At 32.7% G+C, this 16,819-nt stretch overlaps 1 protein-coding gene across 8 annotated transcripts in view; it reads left to right on the top strand.

Moving 5' to 3' along the window:
* LOC107585674 (bromodomain adjacent to zinc finger domain protein 2B) overlaps nucleotides 1-14,910 on the top strand; it is an 84,788-nt gene extending 69,878 nt beyond the window's left edge. The window contains exons 27-38 of one of the 8 annotated variants that reach the window (XM_016272799.1): nucleotides 166-310; nucleotides 2,452-2,550; nucleotides 3,353-3,891; nucleotides 5,209-5,371; nucleotides 7,216-7,371; nucleotides 7,442-7,602; nucleotides 8,478-8,761; nucleotides 10,762-10,897; nucleotides 11,057-11,203; nucleotides 12,540-12,802; nucleotides 12,888-13,031; nucleotides 13,740-14,910. In XM_016272799.1, coding sequence (XP_016128285.1) covers nucleotides 166-310; nucleotides 2,452-2,550; nucleotides 3,353-3,891; nucleotides 5,209-5,371; nucleotides 7,216-7,371; nucleotides 7,442-7,602; nucleotides 8,478-8,761; nucleotides 10,762-10,897; nucleotides 11,057-11,203; nucleotides 12,540-12,802; nucleotides 12,888-13,031; nucleotides 13,740-13,980 — 2,478 coding nt within the window. In that variant the 3' untranslated portion in view covers nucleotides 13,981-14,910. Of the gene's footprint in view, nucleotides 1-165; nucleotides 311-2,451; nucleotides 2,551-3,352; nucleotides 3,892-5,109; nucleotides 5,372-7,215; nucleotides 7,372-7,441; nucleotides 7,603-8,477; nucleotides 8,762-10,761; nucleotides 10,898-11,056; nucleotides 11,204-12,539; nucleotides 12,803-12,887; nucleotides 13,032-13,739 lie in introns of all 8 variants that reach the window. The other 7 variants (XM_016272800.1, XM_016272795.1, XM_016272796.1 and 4 more) reach the window with 7 other exon arrangements.
* The last annotated feature ends 1,909 nt before the right edge of the window (nucleotides 14,911-16,819 follow it).

Raw genomic sequence — 16,819 nt, 5'->3', positions numbered from 1 at the left:
GGAATAGCTGGCTCCCAGGAGGATAACATGCCTATACTTGCTTTAACTAAATGTATTCTGCTGAATGTGTGGAGATATGACAGATTCATCCACTTGCATATTTCCAAACATTTTTAATAAAGAAAGATAAAGTAGAATACATCTGTCTTATTGATTCTCTTCCAGCAACAGACTCAGATCCGTCGGAAGCTGTTCGAGGCCTCTCATTCCCTGCGCTCCGTGATGTTCGGTCAGGACCGTTATAAGCGACGCTACTGGGTTCTGCCGCAGTGTGGCGGGATCTTTGTGGAGGGACTGGAGAGTGGAGAGGGTGAGAGAATGAGACTGAATAAGATCATAATGTGAAGACAAGGGCATCTTCTGAAGGAAGGATCGGTCAAGATTACAGGAGATGACAGAAACTGGGTTGAAGGTTTTAAACTGAAAAAGATAGTGTTGCTGTATTAAAGCAATAGTTGAGAAAAATTCAATTCTTTCATGATTTACTCACTCCAAATCTAGTTTAATTGCCTATAAAAACTATACAATACTTTAATAAGATAATAAAAATAATTTTTTTTTAAGCTTTCAAACAAGACTGTCAAGTCATCATTTAGAGCAGGGTTCCTCAATTAGTTTTCGCCGAGGGCCGAATTCTGCCAACAATACCAAGCCAAGGGCCACTGACCTATATATATATATTAGTGCTGTCAAATGATTAATCCAAAATAAAAGTTTTTGTTTACATAATATATGTATGTGTGCTGTGTATATTTATTATGTATATATAAATGCACACACATGCATGTATATTTCAGAAAAATTTTATGTTTATATAGTAAATATATTTTTTTTTAATATAAATTATATGAATATAAATACAGACATGTTAATACATGTAAATATTTTCAAAATATATGCTGTATGTGTGTGTATTTATATATACATAATAAATATACTCAGAACACACACACATATTATGCCAACAAAAACTTTTATTTTGGATGTGGTTAATCGTTTGACAGCACTAATATATATATATATATATATATATATATATATTGTTATTATTATTACAATTATTATATTATTGTTACGTTTGTTAAAATAATCACAAGATGGTCACAAGATGAATATTCAGAGTTTTTCCCCAGTAGTTTGTTTTATTCAAACAATTATGAACATTTTTGCATTTAGATACAGAAGAACTTTGCCTGTTGATTTTTTGGGGGGATCAAACTAACACCGTGTGTCCCAACCGGACACGACGCGATAAAGTATAATTTTCCATGTAGTTTTTGTCCTAACCACCCGCGACAGCGACACGTGACGACAAGCGACATGGGATTCTTTTTCACGAATGGTTTTTATTTTTCTGCGACGTCGCGGCAGGAACAACATACAAAATATGATGACAGTGATAATCTCAGGTAATGATTATGTGCTTTATTCAGTGTTAAAAGTGTCTAATGTGAGTTGGAACATATTATGCCAACAAAAACTTTTATTTTGGATGTGGTTAATCGTTTGACAGCACTAATATATATATATATATATATATATATATATATTGTTATTATTATTACAATTATTATATTATTGTTACGTTTGTTAAAATAATCACAAGATGGTCACAAGATGAATATTCAGAGTTTTTCCCCAGTAGTTTGTTTTATTCAAACAATTATGAACATTTTTGCATTTAGATACAGAAGAACTTTGCCTGTTGATTTTTTGGGGGGATCAAACTAACACCGTGTGTCCCAACCGGACACGACGCGATAAAGTATAATTTTCCATGTAGTTTTTGTCCTAACCACCCGCGACAGCGACACGTGACGACAAGCGACATGGGATTCTTTTTCACGAATGGTTTTTATTTTTCTGCGACGTCGCGGCAGGAACAACATACAAAATATGATGACAGTGATAATCTCAGGTAATGATTATGTGCTTTATTCAGTGTTAAAAGTGTCTAATGTGAGTTGGAATATTATTTTGCGTTATCTTTATAGCCATAGTGAAAGCAACAATAGATATTTTACCTCAGATCTTGAAAATAAATTAAAGCGTTAAAACTGTGAACTCGCTGTGAACCAACACGTGTATTCCATAACAAAGATGTCAGTCAGTCAGTCACTCACTCAAAACTGTTCAGTCCATTCATGTGTGAATCATCTATTTTAATCATCGCCATGTTTTTGCTGTCACTGGACGCGACAAAGCATTGCAAATCATTTGAACGTTGTCAAATAGAATGAGTCAGCAGTTTACTGTCGGGGATTTGTTGTGTCGCGCCACATCCAAGACAGCATCACTGATTATAACGAGTTCTATTGTATTTTATTGCGTCGCGCAGCTCGCGTCCGGTGTAGACACGATGTAAGTTAATGTAGCTTTGTGATGCTGCGTTTGAATTTTCATGCCACATTATTTGAAATTAGCGCGGATCAAACTTTTTTTCTCTCACAGGCCGGATGTGGCCCACAGGCCGCCTATTGAGGAACCCTAGTTTAGAGTGTGTCTTGCATGGAAGCCTGTATCCGCTACTTAATAAAAAAATAAACCAAGGTAACTGCAACTTTTTATCTTACAATTCTGACTTTTTTTTCTCACAATTGCAAGTTTGCAACTTTTTTTTTTCTTTGGCTTTTATTTCTCAGAATTGCGAGTTTATATCTTGCAATTCTGACTTTAGAACTCGCAACTGCAAGTTATAAACTAGATATAAACTTCCATTAACAAAAGGGAAATATAAAATATAAAAATGTATTTACAATGGTAAAAATGCTATAAAATCATCTCAATTATACTAACAAAAGCTGATCTTGACAAACGTCCCTTTTTTTTAGTTAAAAATGGCACGTTGTAGTTGATTTCTGAAGGATCATGTGACACTGGAGACTAGATGCTGAAAATTCAGCATTGCATCACAGAAATAAATTACATTTTAAAGTATATTCAAATAAGAAAGCTTTCTTTTAAATTGTAATATTATTACACACTATTACTGTTATTTTTTTATACTGTATTTTTGATCAAACAGTAGATGAGACAAACAGTAGACTGGTGTGCAGTAGAGACTTCTTAAAAAAAAAAAAAAAAAAAATTCCGAAATTATTCCCAACTTTTGACATATACACATATAATATATAAATAATATACAAGTAATATGGTATATAAGAAAAATATAAGTAATACTTAAGAAATTTATATAAAATATTTTTATTATTTCCTTTTAATTTTCAGGGAATATGACCATGACTACTAGACTTTTTTTTTTTTTTTTTTTTTTTTTACATGGCCAGTTATTTTATTGAAACAAAGCTTTGTATAAATGTGCTGATGATGATGATATATTGTGCTCCTTCAGGTCCTGAGGAATTGCAGGGAGAGCATGAGGGGATGAAGAACGCTCACCTCGTCCAGGTCAAAGAGGAACCTGATGAAAAATACAGCACCGCTGAGAGGAAACAAGAACCTCCGCAGGATGTAGATTCTCTCAACCTCTTCCTGCAGAAACCGGACTCTTTCTCCAAGCTCAACAAGCTGTTGGAAGTTGCTAAGATGTCTTCTGAGGCCTCTTGTCACCAATACAGCAGCCCAAAACGGCAGACTACATTACGCAGAACACCTAACCATGTTGTTAAACCTGATCTCAGTGATTCTTGTCTCCTCAACAACACCTACCTCACTAATGCCCAACAGCAGATCTGTAACGAGCAGCTTTATAAGATTCTGACAGAGAGAAACGCTCACTGGTTCAGTCTGCTGCCTCGCTCTCCATGTGACGTGTTGTCTCTGACTGAAGGTCCACATTCAGCTTCATCTTCCTCACCACAGACCGCAGCGGTCTCTGCCGACCCCTACAGCGCTGCGCGGATCAATAACTTTTCATTAGCAGCACTGCAGGTATGATCGTTTTATTTTGTCAGACAAACCCCTTAAACGCGCGTGTGTGTGTGTGTGTGTATATATATATATATATATATATAAATGAGAAACAAGAGACCAAAAAATGCAGATGAGCTGAAGGCCACTGTCAAAGAAACCTGGGCTTCCATACCACCTCAGCAGTGCCACAAACTGATCACCTCCATGCCACGCCGCACTGATGCAGTAATTCATGCAAAAGGATGCCCTACCAAGTATTGAGTACATGTACAGTAAATGAACATACTTTCCAGAAGGCCAACAGTTCACTAAAAATGTTTTTTTATTGGTCTTATGAAGTATTCTAATTTGTTGAGATCACAATTAAAAGAACCAAAGACTTAAACTACTTCAGTCTGTGTGCATTGAATTTATTTAATACACGAGTTTCACAATTTGAGTTGAATTACTGAAATTAACTTTTCCATGACATTCTAATTTATTGAGATGCACCTGTATGTATGTATGTATGTATGTATGTGTATGTATATTTGTGTGTGTGTGTGTGTATGTATATATATATGTATTATATATTACAATTTATAAATATATTGTAAATTGCCATTTGTTTTTATATTTTATTTCAAATATAATTTTTGTTTTTTATTGGTTTTATAAAAAAATATGTAAGGCTGCACTATAAAGTACATGCGCTATAATACACTTATTATTATTGTTGTTTTATTAAAATGAATATTATGTAATAAATTGTATAAATACTGTATATTACTGTTGTAAATTACACTTGCTCTGTAAAAATTTTTTTTTTTAAATATTTAATTATAATTTATATATATATATATATATATATATATATATAATCTCTAAAATGTATACTGTATAAAATATATATATTTTTTATAATTTCATATAATATTAAATATAATTTCATAAAAATGTTGGGAATTATGCAAACATGTAAATAAAATTAACCTAGAATATATTGCATTGCCAAAACGCACATACTTAATTAAATTGCAGCCTTTGATTTGATAATCGCACTTGGCTGTTTTGCTTTTTCAGTTTTATTTCGATTAATCGTGCACATTTATTTATTTTAATTTGATATTTGGTTTAATTATAAGCTTTTCAATCAACTTATGCACCCCGTTTGGGAATCCCTGTTGTAGACCTTGTGTATTTTTCTCATTCTGTATTTGTGTTCTTTGACTATAGACTGCACCTCTGTGTTTGCAGTTGAAGTCCGGTGTGCCCATTATAGATTTGCCCTTCTGTGCTTGGTCCAATGGAAATTTGAGTCCAAACGTGCCGTTCTCTGGTGTTTCCATGGCTCAGATTCTCAGAGGCATTCCCTCATCCTCAGAGGGCAGTGGACACCTGAACGTCTATAAGAGCGATTTTCCAGAGTCTCCAGCAGAGAAACCCATCTCCACACCCTCACCGGTCATCGAGGTGCCCAAAAACCAGGATTACCCATCACCTCAACCTATTCCTGAAGGTAAGGCTGAGACAACATCATGAGAGTGCTAAGAGTTATGTCTTTATTCTTATTGTTATTTTTTTTAGTACAGCCGTCTGATTCATTTCTTTGAATCAGTTCAGAGTTCGGATTCAAGGATTCATTTACATGAATATCTTCATGAGATGTTTAAAGACTCATTTTCGTGTGGCGTTTTCATATTAAAAGTTTTAGGAAAAATATATGCAGGTGAATATCGTAAATATAACTGTATTATGTGTGTATGAAAGAAATCTCTTCTGCTCACCAAGGCTGCGTTTATTTGACCAAATGCATAGTAAAAACAGTGATATTGTGAAATATTACAATTTACAGTTTTCTGTTACAATATATTTTAAATTGTAATTTATTCCTGTGATCAAAGCTGAATTTTCAGCGTCATCCCTCCAGTCTTCAGTGTCACATGATCCTTTAGAATTATTATTATTATTATTATTATTATGAAAACAGTTTTTGCTGCTTATTACTTTTTTTGGAAACCTTGATACGTTTTTATTTTCAGGATTCCTTAAAGGGGTCATATGATGCGATTTAAAATTCTTCCTTTCTCTTTGGAGTGTTACAAGCTCTTGGTGCATAAAGAAGATCTGTAAAGTTGCAAAGACTGAAGTCTCAAATCCAAAGAGATATTCTTTATAAAAGTTAAGAGTCAGCCACACCTACCTAAAACGCCTCGTTCAAACACGCCCCCACATGTCTACGTCACTATGTGGGAAGATTTGCATAACGCCGCCCAAATGTTCACGCAAAGAAAGAAGGCGTAACTTTTATTCTCGCTGTAGTATTGTTGTTGCCGCCGCCATGTCGTGAAGGCACTGTGTGTTTCGTTGTGAAAGCGAAACTACTTTGTTTGGTCTTTCAAAAGAGGACACGACTAGAAATCAGGGGTTAAGTTGCATTTACAACACTGTTCCAGAACACTTTAACCCAAATATTCAGATGTGTGCAGCACATTTTATGGAGGACTGTTTCCTGATCCTGGTAGAGTAGACTACAATGCCGGCTGTTCTGACTCACGTTTTTTATATTTAAAGGATTTGCCACTGACGATTCAAACGTGAGTTTTGAGCAGTGTAGAGTAGCACTTGTTGTTTGTCATTTCTCCGATCACAAATGCAGACATGGTTTTATGTTTGCGCGGTGCGATGCAACGCGTAAAAAGACAGTATAAGTCATTATAATCCGTAAAAATCGGCGTGTTTCAGAAAGGCGGGGCATAGAGGAGAAACAATCATGTACAGTATGTGGAAAATAATGTTTTTTGAACTTTAAACCGCATAAACACATTTCTTTACACCAAATACACCAAATATATTTATTAAAATTTTATGAATAGAAAGTTCAAAAGAACAGCATTTATTTGAAGTATAAATCTTCTGTAACATTATAAATGACTTTACTGTCACTTGTGAATTTGTGAATTGTCAATTTAATGCATCCTTGCTGAATAGAAGTATATATTTTTAATTTCTGACTCCAAACTTTTGAATGGTAGTATATTATAAATTAATATATACAGTAATAATTTAATGTATGAGTTGATATAATATGATATATTTTAATAATAAAACTTTAATATAAAATTTTAGATATAAATCTAAAATGTGTGAAAATAAATAAAAAAAGTTTACTAGATTTTACTGTACTTTATTACATTATATATTTTAAATCTACTTTTTTATTCCAGTGACTGTTTGATTGAAATGATGGTTACTCCAATGGAAATCATCTCCATAATCTATTAAAAAATTTTAAATATGGAGATGTATATTTTCGAACCTGGCCTCATAAAGCTGTATTTTTGTGTTGTGTTTGTCTTGTAGAGATGTTGACTGGCTGGTGGAAGGTGACGGACGTCGACGAGTTACGATCTGTAGAGAAAGCATGCCATTCCCGAGGGATCCGAGAGAAACAGCTGCAGAAACAGCTGCAGAAACACATGGACTACATCGGGCAGGTCTGCTGCAGGAACAGAGATGGTAGGTGCTCGTTGTGTCTCTGTTTGAAATACTTCGAGGGCAGTGCTCTTAGTCTGCGCTCTGTGTCCAGTGACTGTGATCGACGTCTCTGAGCTGGAGGAGAATCAGGTCTCTGAGGACACCGTCCAGAGCTGGTGTGTGGAAGAGCAGGCCATGGACATGGACATCGGTGTCCTGCAGCAGGTGGAGGAACTGGAACACAAGGTCACCTCAGCCAGTCTGCAGGTTAAGGTAGGAAATCTGGATTTTAATGAACATTATTATACATAATCAATCATCTTTTCTTATCTGTGCCTACAAGAGCATTCGTGTTTTAGTTTAAATCTTTTTATTGATGCTTTTCAACAAGACAGATTTAAAAAAAAAGTATATATATATATAAAATATAATAATATAATAAAAAAAAAAAACATATTATTTGATCTTTTTAATTATTCCATGTAATTTTCTTTATTACTCTTCTTCATCATTATTATTATTATTATCATTATTATATTATTTATTAATTTAATTTTAAATTATTTTATCTCAAGAGTTTCATGCTCTACCCTTTGTGTGTGTATATATGCTAACAAATAACAGTAATAATAAGTACATATATACATAAAATACACCAATAATTGAGACAATGCTGAGAAGGAAGAAAAAGTTAGGAAAAAAGCTTTAAGTATGGAATCACAACCAGCTGGGAGTAAAATAAAATACATGAAGTATCATAGAAATGGTTGCCAAATACTATAACGTTTTTCTGCATCAAGCATTGTGAATCCTTTTATTTATTTTTAATTTTTTTTCATTAACTGTAACATGTCATGCATCCAATGAGAGTAGTTGGGAGGGAAGGCTTTTTCCAGTTTATTAGTATAAGCCTTTTAGCAACATTAACATTAAGTCCAAATAATGCCACTAGAGGACATGGTTCAAATTGAAAGAGAACAATATCAGAAATTGACATGAAAAAGCCCAAAAGTATTGACATAGAGTTGCTGGAGCTTAAGTAAGATGAAGTAGGATCAAGATCCAGGTTAAGAGCATTAATGTTTCAACACTGCCTTTGATTTGAACTGTTTAAAACAGTATGAAAGTATTGTTTGTTTGTTTGACAGGGCTGGATGTATCCAGCGGCGCAGTCACAGAGTGAAGACCTGCTGTATTACGAGCACAAACCCGTCGTGCAAAACTGCAAAGACAAAAGCGACAGCGACATCGTACGTCGAGCAAACAACCCTCTGGATATAGCAGTGACGCGTCTGGCGGAGCTGGAGAGGAACATCGAGCGAAGGTACCTGAAGAGCCCTTTAAGCAGCACCATTCAGATCAGACTGGATAACGTGGGAACGGTCTCAGTACCGGCCCCTGCGCCATCACCTGCTAGAGCTGATGGTGACGGGTAGGTCATCCAGATTCACACGCTCCTCAAGCCTGTCTGCCGCTCTTCACGCTTCACTTTGGCTTTGTGCATCTGTGGGTTTATGGCTGTGGTGCTGCTTTCCCATTTACACTGCAACCTTCACTTTTTGGCTTGTGAAGCATGAGCATGAGGCACTGTCTACATCTACAGTAACCACAGCCTCATTACATCCTGTCATCTGCCTTCCACAAGCAAGTGCTTCTTGAAGAGGCTGCCACAAAAAGGGTACTAAATAGAGCCTGAAATTCTTCTAAATAAATAAATAACAATAAGAAGAAAACAACAACAATGAATACATTTATTCCAATTGAATTATTATTCATGTAAATTATTTGTTGCTGATTTTTTTATCATTATTAATTATTCATTAAACAAATATTGATGATTATAATAATGTGATTTAATTAGAATAATTGAATACAGTTCAATATAACTGTTATTATTGTTGTTATTATTAGTAGTATTATTATTAGTTTACATGATCAATTAATTGTTGATATTGTTAATAATAATAATAATAATGCTATTAGTAATTATACTATACTGTATAATTATGTATTTATTTTAACAAATGATCAGATATAAGAGGAGTGATATTTGTAGGTAAACTGAAAAATTACTGAAGAGTTTACAAACTAACATCTAATAGTTCTAAAAAAACAAACAAATAAAAAATAAATATTATTATTTATTATTACTCTAGAGGTCAGAGTTCTGAGTAATTATAATAAAAATAATAGTACTAACAAGGTTGCAAATTTAGCCTAAATAAAGCCATCACTCAGTAGGGGATAGAAAGTTTTGTGACCAAATGTTGGTTTGTAGTTGCTGATCAAATTATATTTTCCATAGAATGTTTTATAAATAACATTTGATAATATTGTATAACTTATTATTTAAATAATATTATATAAATTGTAATAAATAGAAGGGTTTGTAGACCAACATCTAATAGTTCTCTCAACAACAACAAAAAATTTGAAAAAACAAATTGTGCCTCCTAATGATATTTAAACAGTAATGTTGTACCCTATTTGTGGAAAGTGGCAAAACACGGTTGAATCTGATTGCTGTCTCTGTGCTCATTTAGTTTGTGCACTGTGGTTATTATCAGCATGAATGTGGGTTATTGATCATGTCATGTTTTTACTGAAATAGGGTCATATCCAGGCTCCAAAATTAACATGCACCAAATCAGAATAAATCTGCCATTCACTTACAAATTTGTATGAACTTTTGGAAGATTCAAAAGAATCTGACCATCACTGATGCAAGAAAAAAAGATAAATAATTGCATTGTCTTGAAGACAAATATACAGATTCATTTTTTTATTTTTAAGAAAACTTTGCAAATGCAAAATAGTTTCATGGCCAGTAAGAATGTTTATGACCTCTAAATGTACTAAATGCTCTCACAATTGGCAGAAGTGACAAAAAGTTAATTTTAGACCCTGGTTTTATTTATTATAAAATTTTAAAAGTTTTATTTTATTAAATATTTTTGTTTTATTGCAGTTTTATATATTTGATTTGATTTGAAATATTCAGAATAATCTGAACATCGCTAATGCAAAAAAAAAAGCTAAATAAATTAATTGTTACAAGGACAAATATACATATTTTTTCCCATATTATTATTTTTAATTAATTAAAAGAAAAATGCAAAACACAGTTTCATGGCCAGTAAGAAATGTGTATGCCCTGTAAATGTATGTACAAAATGCTCTTAATTGGCAGGAGTGGCAAAAAGTACATTTTGGACCTTGGTCATATTTATTTATTATAAAATATTTATAATTTTATTATACAATACTATTTTATTATGACATTTTAATTTTATTATAAAATATTTTTATTTTATTATCTAGTATTTTGTTGAATCATAACATTTTATTTTATTCTAAATGGAATTTTATTTTTATTTATCAATTTTATTTTCCTCCCTGTGTTCAGTACTGTAATCTGTCTGTCTGTGGCAGGGCTGAGGAAGATCTGGCTCCAGGACTGAGACAGTGGCGTAAAGCTCTCGGCGAGGTGCGCAGTGCCAGTCAGCTCTCTCTGTGTCTACAGCAGCTGCACAAGTCCATCGCCTGGGAGAAGTCCATCATGAAAGTGGTGAGTGCTGGGAGTCCACAGCTTGTGTAGTTTGATGGGAATTGATTTGCAGGGTTTTCAGGTTGAATGTGTGTGTATATAGTTCAGATCTGTGTGGTGGTTTATTGATCTTGGTTAGTTTCTTTGAAGTGAAGTGATCCAGATGTGTTTATGGCTCAGTACTGTCAGATCTGCTGTAAGGGAGACAACGAGGAGCTGCTGCTGCTGTGTGATGGATGTGATCGAGGCTGCCACACGTACTGCCATAAACCCAGGATCACCACCATACCAGACGGAGACTGGTTCTGCCCGGCCTGCATATCCCAGGTGGAGCACTTCATTAACACTCTCCATCATGTCGTTCCAAACCTGAATGCTGTTGTTTTTTTGTCATCATGCAATTTCAGAAGAATATTTTCACAAAATGTCAGTTCATATTGACCAAAAACACCATGAAAGTATAATAAAAGTAGTCCATGTGACCTGTGTGCTCATTGCACCCCTGTTGAACACGACACAAAAATCTTTGATTTTATCAACACATTGATATGTCATTTTCCGATGCAAGAACAATTATTATTATTATTACTACTACTACTACTACTACTACTACTACTACTACAACTTGGCACACTGACGACGACGACAACAACAATAATAATAATGATGATAAATTCAAGATGTTATTGAAACATTTTTTAATATATTTTTATAAATAAAATTAACAACAACAACAATAATATAACATCAGCAATAATAGTAATAATAAAAATATAAAAACACGTAGTAGTAAAATCTGTCATTATAATATTATAATTTAATTTTTATTGTCACAGTTTTTAATAATAAATTGTATATTATTATAATATTATAATAAAATAATTTTTACTACATTTTTCATTACTTTTATTTACTACAAATTTTACTACTACACTTATTATTATTTTTATAAATGATAAAATTATTATTATTACTACTACTACTACTACTTATTACTACTACTAGTACTACTACTTATGACACTGACAACCACAGTAATAATACAATTCTAAATTTTATTGCTAAATTTTAGTTATTTTTATAAATACAATTATTAAAGAAAAATAATAATATAAAAACAAATGAGTGTAATAATGTATACTTTATTATTTATTTACTTTATTTATTTACTTTAAGTCAGATTTTTAAATGATAATAAACATTATAATATAATATTATAATTATTTTTACCACATTTTTATTACTTTTATTTACTACAAATTTTACTACATTTTATCATTATTTTTTATAAATCATAAAAAGTATTATTGAAGTCAAGAGTTTTGAGTGGTAATAATATTCTAAATTATTACTGCACTTATTTATTGTTTTAATTTTAGTTTTGTATTAGGACCAACTATTGGGAAATCGCTGGGGAATTTGGCTTAACAATTAGCAATAGTTAACTATTTAAAACCATAAATATTTTATTCCTTCTCAATCCTTCCATCTGAATTCAATTCCCAAGCACACATGCATCCCTAAATATACTTAAATGTGGAAATACATAATGCTGCTGAATGAACATCTTCACTGCAGTAGTCTGTTGTTCATGAAGACATCAGAGTCTTTGGCCTGTGTTTGGAGATTTAGTTTCCTCACTAAAGCGTTTGTCTCTGTGTAGGCGAGCAGTCAGTCCCTGAAGACCAAGCAGGCCTTGAACCGCTCAAGCGGAGGCCTGAAGAAACCTGCTGAGGCCAAGCGGCACAAGAAACCGTCTGTGGCTGTAGACTCAGAGGAGAATTTGAGCAGCGCCAACAGCACGCCCAGAAAAGTGTCAAAGGACATGAAAAAGAGGAAGACAGAGGAGAGTCCTTCCACTAACCCGGCAAAGCAGGAGAGTCCCAAAACATCCAGAGACCACAGTAAAGACCTGACCTTGTGCAGGTACTGTACCAAAGCCGCAAACCTTGTGAATGCGCTTTACTTCAGTCTGCCTGTGAATCAGCTGTCACTGATCGGTCTTTTTCAGAATACTCTTGGCTGAGCTGGAAAGCCATCAGGACGCCGGACCGTTTCTGACACCCGTCAACCCCAAATCTGTCCCGGGATACCGCAAGATCATCAAGAAGCCCATGGACTTCTCTACTATCAGAGACAAACTCACCAACAGCCAGTGGGTGTCACTAGTTGACTAGTCATTATTTTTCTAGTTATTTGCAGTTATTGTAGGGCTGGGCACTACAATATTTAAGCCTTTTCGGTGATATATTTATTGATCATGATCATTTTTTTATATATTTATTGATGATGATGATGATCATTTATTTAAAACACAATTTTTTCATATTTTTATTATTGTTTTATATTTTATTCACTATTTTTTATTTATTTTTTTACTTTTTTGTTTTATAGTAGACCATAATTTTAACCAAACAGTCATTATAGTCAAGTAGATTAAGTAATTTATTAAAAAACTATATTTTTACCCTTTTGGTGATTTATATTTATTATTTTTATTTTAACATTCTTTCGAGTCAAGTAGATTAGTAATTTATTAAAAAACTCAACATTTTCATGCTTTTGATAATATATTAATTGATGATAATAATAATAGTTAGTTTTAATAATATTTATTTATTTATTAATTTTTGTTTTTTTTAATTTTTTCAGTGGAATGATCATTTTGACCAAACAGTAGTTTTTTGTATTCATTTTTTTTGCTGTTTTCATCAATATTTTGCACTAAATAAACACAATTTATATGCACCAGTATAATACATAGCTGGTGAATCTCACTATTTGCCATCAAAATGATAGTGAATGTTTAATTCAATACCGTGTGTGTGTGTGTTGTGCTTGCTTTTGACTTTTCTCATCGCAGGTACTTGAATCTTGAGACTTTCATCATTGACGTGAACCTGGTGTTTGATAACTGTGAGAAATTCAACGAGGATAATTCAGACATCGGCCGAGCGGGACACGAGATGAGACGATTTTTCCAGAGGAGATGGACCGAGCTGTTGAGGCAGAACTCGCTGAAACCAGTTCAGATGATGGAGAGTCATTTACACACCATTCACGCCACACACTCAAACAAATCAAGTACAGGGACACAACTGTGAGAACATCGATGCTTTCAAAAATATCTTGTGAATATGTTCGTTTTTTTTTTTTTTTTTTTAATAAACGTTAATATTATAGTCAATGTACTGTATTTAATTTGTCTTTAATTATTTATGACTAAAAAGGTCTTCACTTTCTATGGAAAAAGAGGCAAAATTGCTTTAAAAATCTAAATGAATGTGCTTTCTTGATCAGATATGAAAAAATAACGTGTTTACATAATTCTGAGCTCCTAGAGAACAGAAGATCCATTATGGTTACATTATAAAGCTGCATTTATGTAAATGTGTATGTTTTAAATCACAAACTCCAAAACAGGCCATCGTGACATATGACTATTAATGTTTAATATCAGTTCTGAATATTGTATTCTGTGCACACAAGACTCCAGCATCGTATATGCCTTTTTAATAGTTGTATCTTTTCATGTGTTTTAATACGGCACTTTCTGAAAACAGCAGTGCCTTCAGAAATCCTCTGTTTTTACAACTTCTCCAACCTCAATCAATCTATTCCGATGCCCGAGCATTCATCCAGTGATTGCTGGATTTTTTACATCATCATTGCTATCGCTCGTATACAATGCAACAATAAAACGGATGAAGAAAACCTCCAAACCGTATCTAGAAATCAGAATTTTCTTCTATATTTTTTTTTGACTTCGCAACCGCTTAGCAAACACTCTTGCGTTGTGATGGCAAATTTTGCGCGTGCAAAAGTGCCGTTGCGATAAATCTAGTTTACATGATAATTAATGTAATGAACTGCAGTGATTTTTATGGTACTGAAGTCAGAATACTTGAATTCTCCTGTGTGAAGATATTGCAATGAAGGTGTAGCGTTCTGTTTTGTAGGAGTTTTATTTTTCTCTAGTTTGTGTCGAATATTTAATAAAAGGTTTTCAAGCAGCCTGGTTGTGTTTATACTGTTGATGCTGTGTTTTATTCATGAGATGATCTTATTTGTACCTGTTTTAATGACTTCCCACAGCTGTATTTCTGTCTGTCTGTCTGTCTTCTTCTCGAATCTACTCCTGCAACAGAATCATGATGAGTTCATTGTGGTTATTTATTCTTGTCCATTTTTATTTGATTTTACGTTTATTTAAAAAAAAAAAAAGCTATATATATTTTTTATTATTATTTCAATTTGTCCAGTCATTGTAGTCGAGTAGATTATGACTGCTTATTTATTAAAAAACACAATATTTTCAGCCTTTTAGTGATATATTTATTGATACTACTACTACTACTAATAATTATTAATTATCTCCAATTTTATCCAGTCATTGTAGTCAAGTAGACTGACTAAAAACTATATTTTCAGCATTTTAGTGATATACTTATTGATAATATTTTCATTTTCCCCCCAATTTTATTTAATCCAGTTATGTTTTATTTTATTCAATTTTATCCGAACAGTCATTGTAGTCAAGTAGATTGACTAGTCTTTTATTTAAAATAATATAACAATATTTCCAGCCTTTTGGTGATGTATTTATTAATAACGATGATAATAATCATATTTTTTATTTTATCCGAACAGTTATTGTAGTCAAGTAGATTGACTAGTCATTTATTTAAAATAATATAATAACTATTTCCAGCCTTTTGGTGATGTATTTATTTATTTTATTTAATCCAATAATATTTTATTTTCAATTTTATCCAAACAGTCATTGTAGTAGATTATGACTAGTCATTTATTTAAAATAATATAATAACAATATTTCCAGCCTTTTGGTGATGTATTTATTAATAACGATGATGATAATAATTTGTATTTTTTTTATATTGTTTTTAAGTTGTGTTATTTTATTTTATGTTGATCCATGCGACAGAAATATGAGTCTCATTGGTTGACCTGCGTTTCTCTGTCTGTGCAGGTGTTGTGTAAAACTCCGATAACCTCAGGGGTGTTTATGAGTGGATACTACAGTGAACTATCAGGTATCCCAGACAGCAGACTCGGTCATGTGACGTTCCTGCACTGTATCACAGCAGGAAGTGTTTGGAAGGGAGATTCACAGAGGCCTGAGCTTCAGGAATCATTCTCTGTGTATGTTTGCTTCATTTATATAATCTGTACAATCTCTTGTTTTATGTAGGTTATCGTGTTAAAGTTGTGCATTTCCAGATATTGATTTACTAACTGTATTTTCAGGGTTTTAGGAACAATCTTCATGTGAATCTTCTGCCATCAGGTGAGTCTTTCCTGAACCTTTTGAACACATAATTGACATTTTTAATGCGTCTATATAAAAGGGTTTATCAGATTTGTGTAAATATGCTCTGAACACAATATTAATAATGATCTGGTTATTAACACAAACAGATAGCTAGTTATTGCTCAATGAGGGATTTGCAGTTAGTTTACATGAAGAGGTCAATGTGAAGTTCTTGTTCATATTAAACATTTGTGTGAACACCACATGCATTAATCAAATCCATTGATAATACACAGGGATGTTTGTGCTGCAGTTATCCTGCCCGGACTACGATACTTTGTTAAAACACAAAATGATGGAAAGTAATATTGAGGCCACAGGGGGAAAAAAAATTAATTATCAATTAACTTTCGCTTGAAAACATGTTTTGTTCGTGAGGAATGAGTGAATAAATTGTCCATTTTTCACATTATAAAAAAGTTGTGCATAAAATAGCTAGACTATATAAAAATTAAACTTTTATTTCAAATATTATTATTAATTATACTATTAAATATACTATTTAAATATAATTATATGTTAAATACTATTAAATATACTATTATATATTAAAATACTTATTGTCAGTTTAACATTTTATATTATAAGACGATGGGGACATTAAAAAAAAG

This window comes from Sinocyclocheilus grahami, unplaced genomic scaffold (assembly GCF_001515645.1).
Source record: "Sinocyclocheilus grahami isolate Dianchi unplaced genomic scaffold, SAMN03320097.WGS_v1.1 scaffold73.1, whole genome shotgun sequence".
Classification (NCBI taxonomy): Eukaryota; Metazoa; Chordata; class Actinopteri; order Cypriniformes; family Cyprinidae; genus Sinocyclocheilus; species Sinocyclocheilus grahami.
This window is presented reverse-complemented; position numbering and strand designations above follow the sequence as displayed.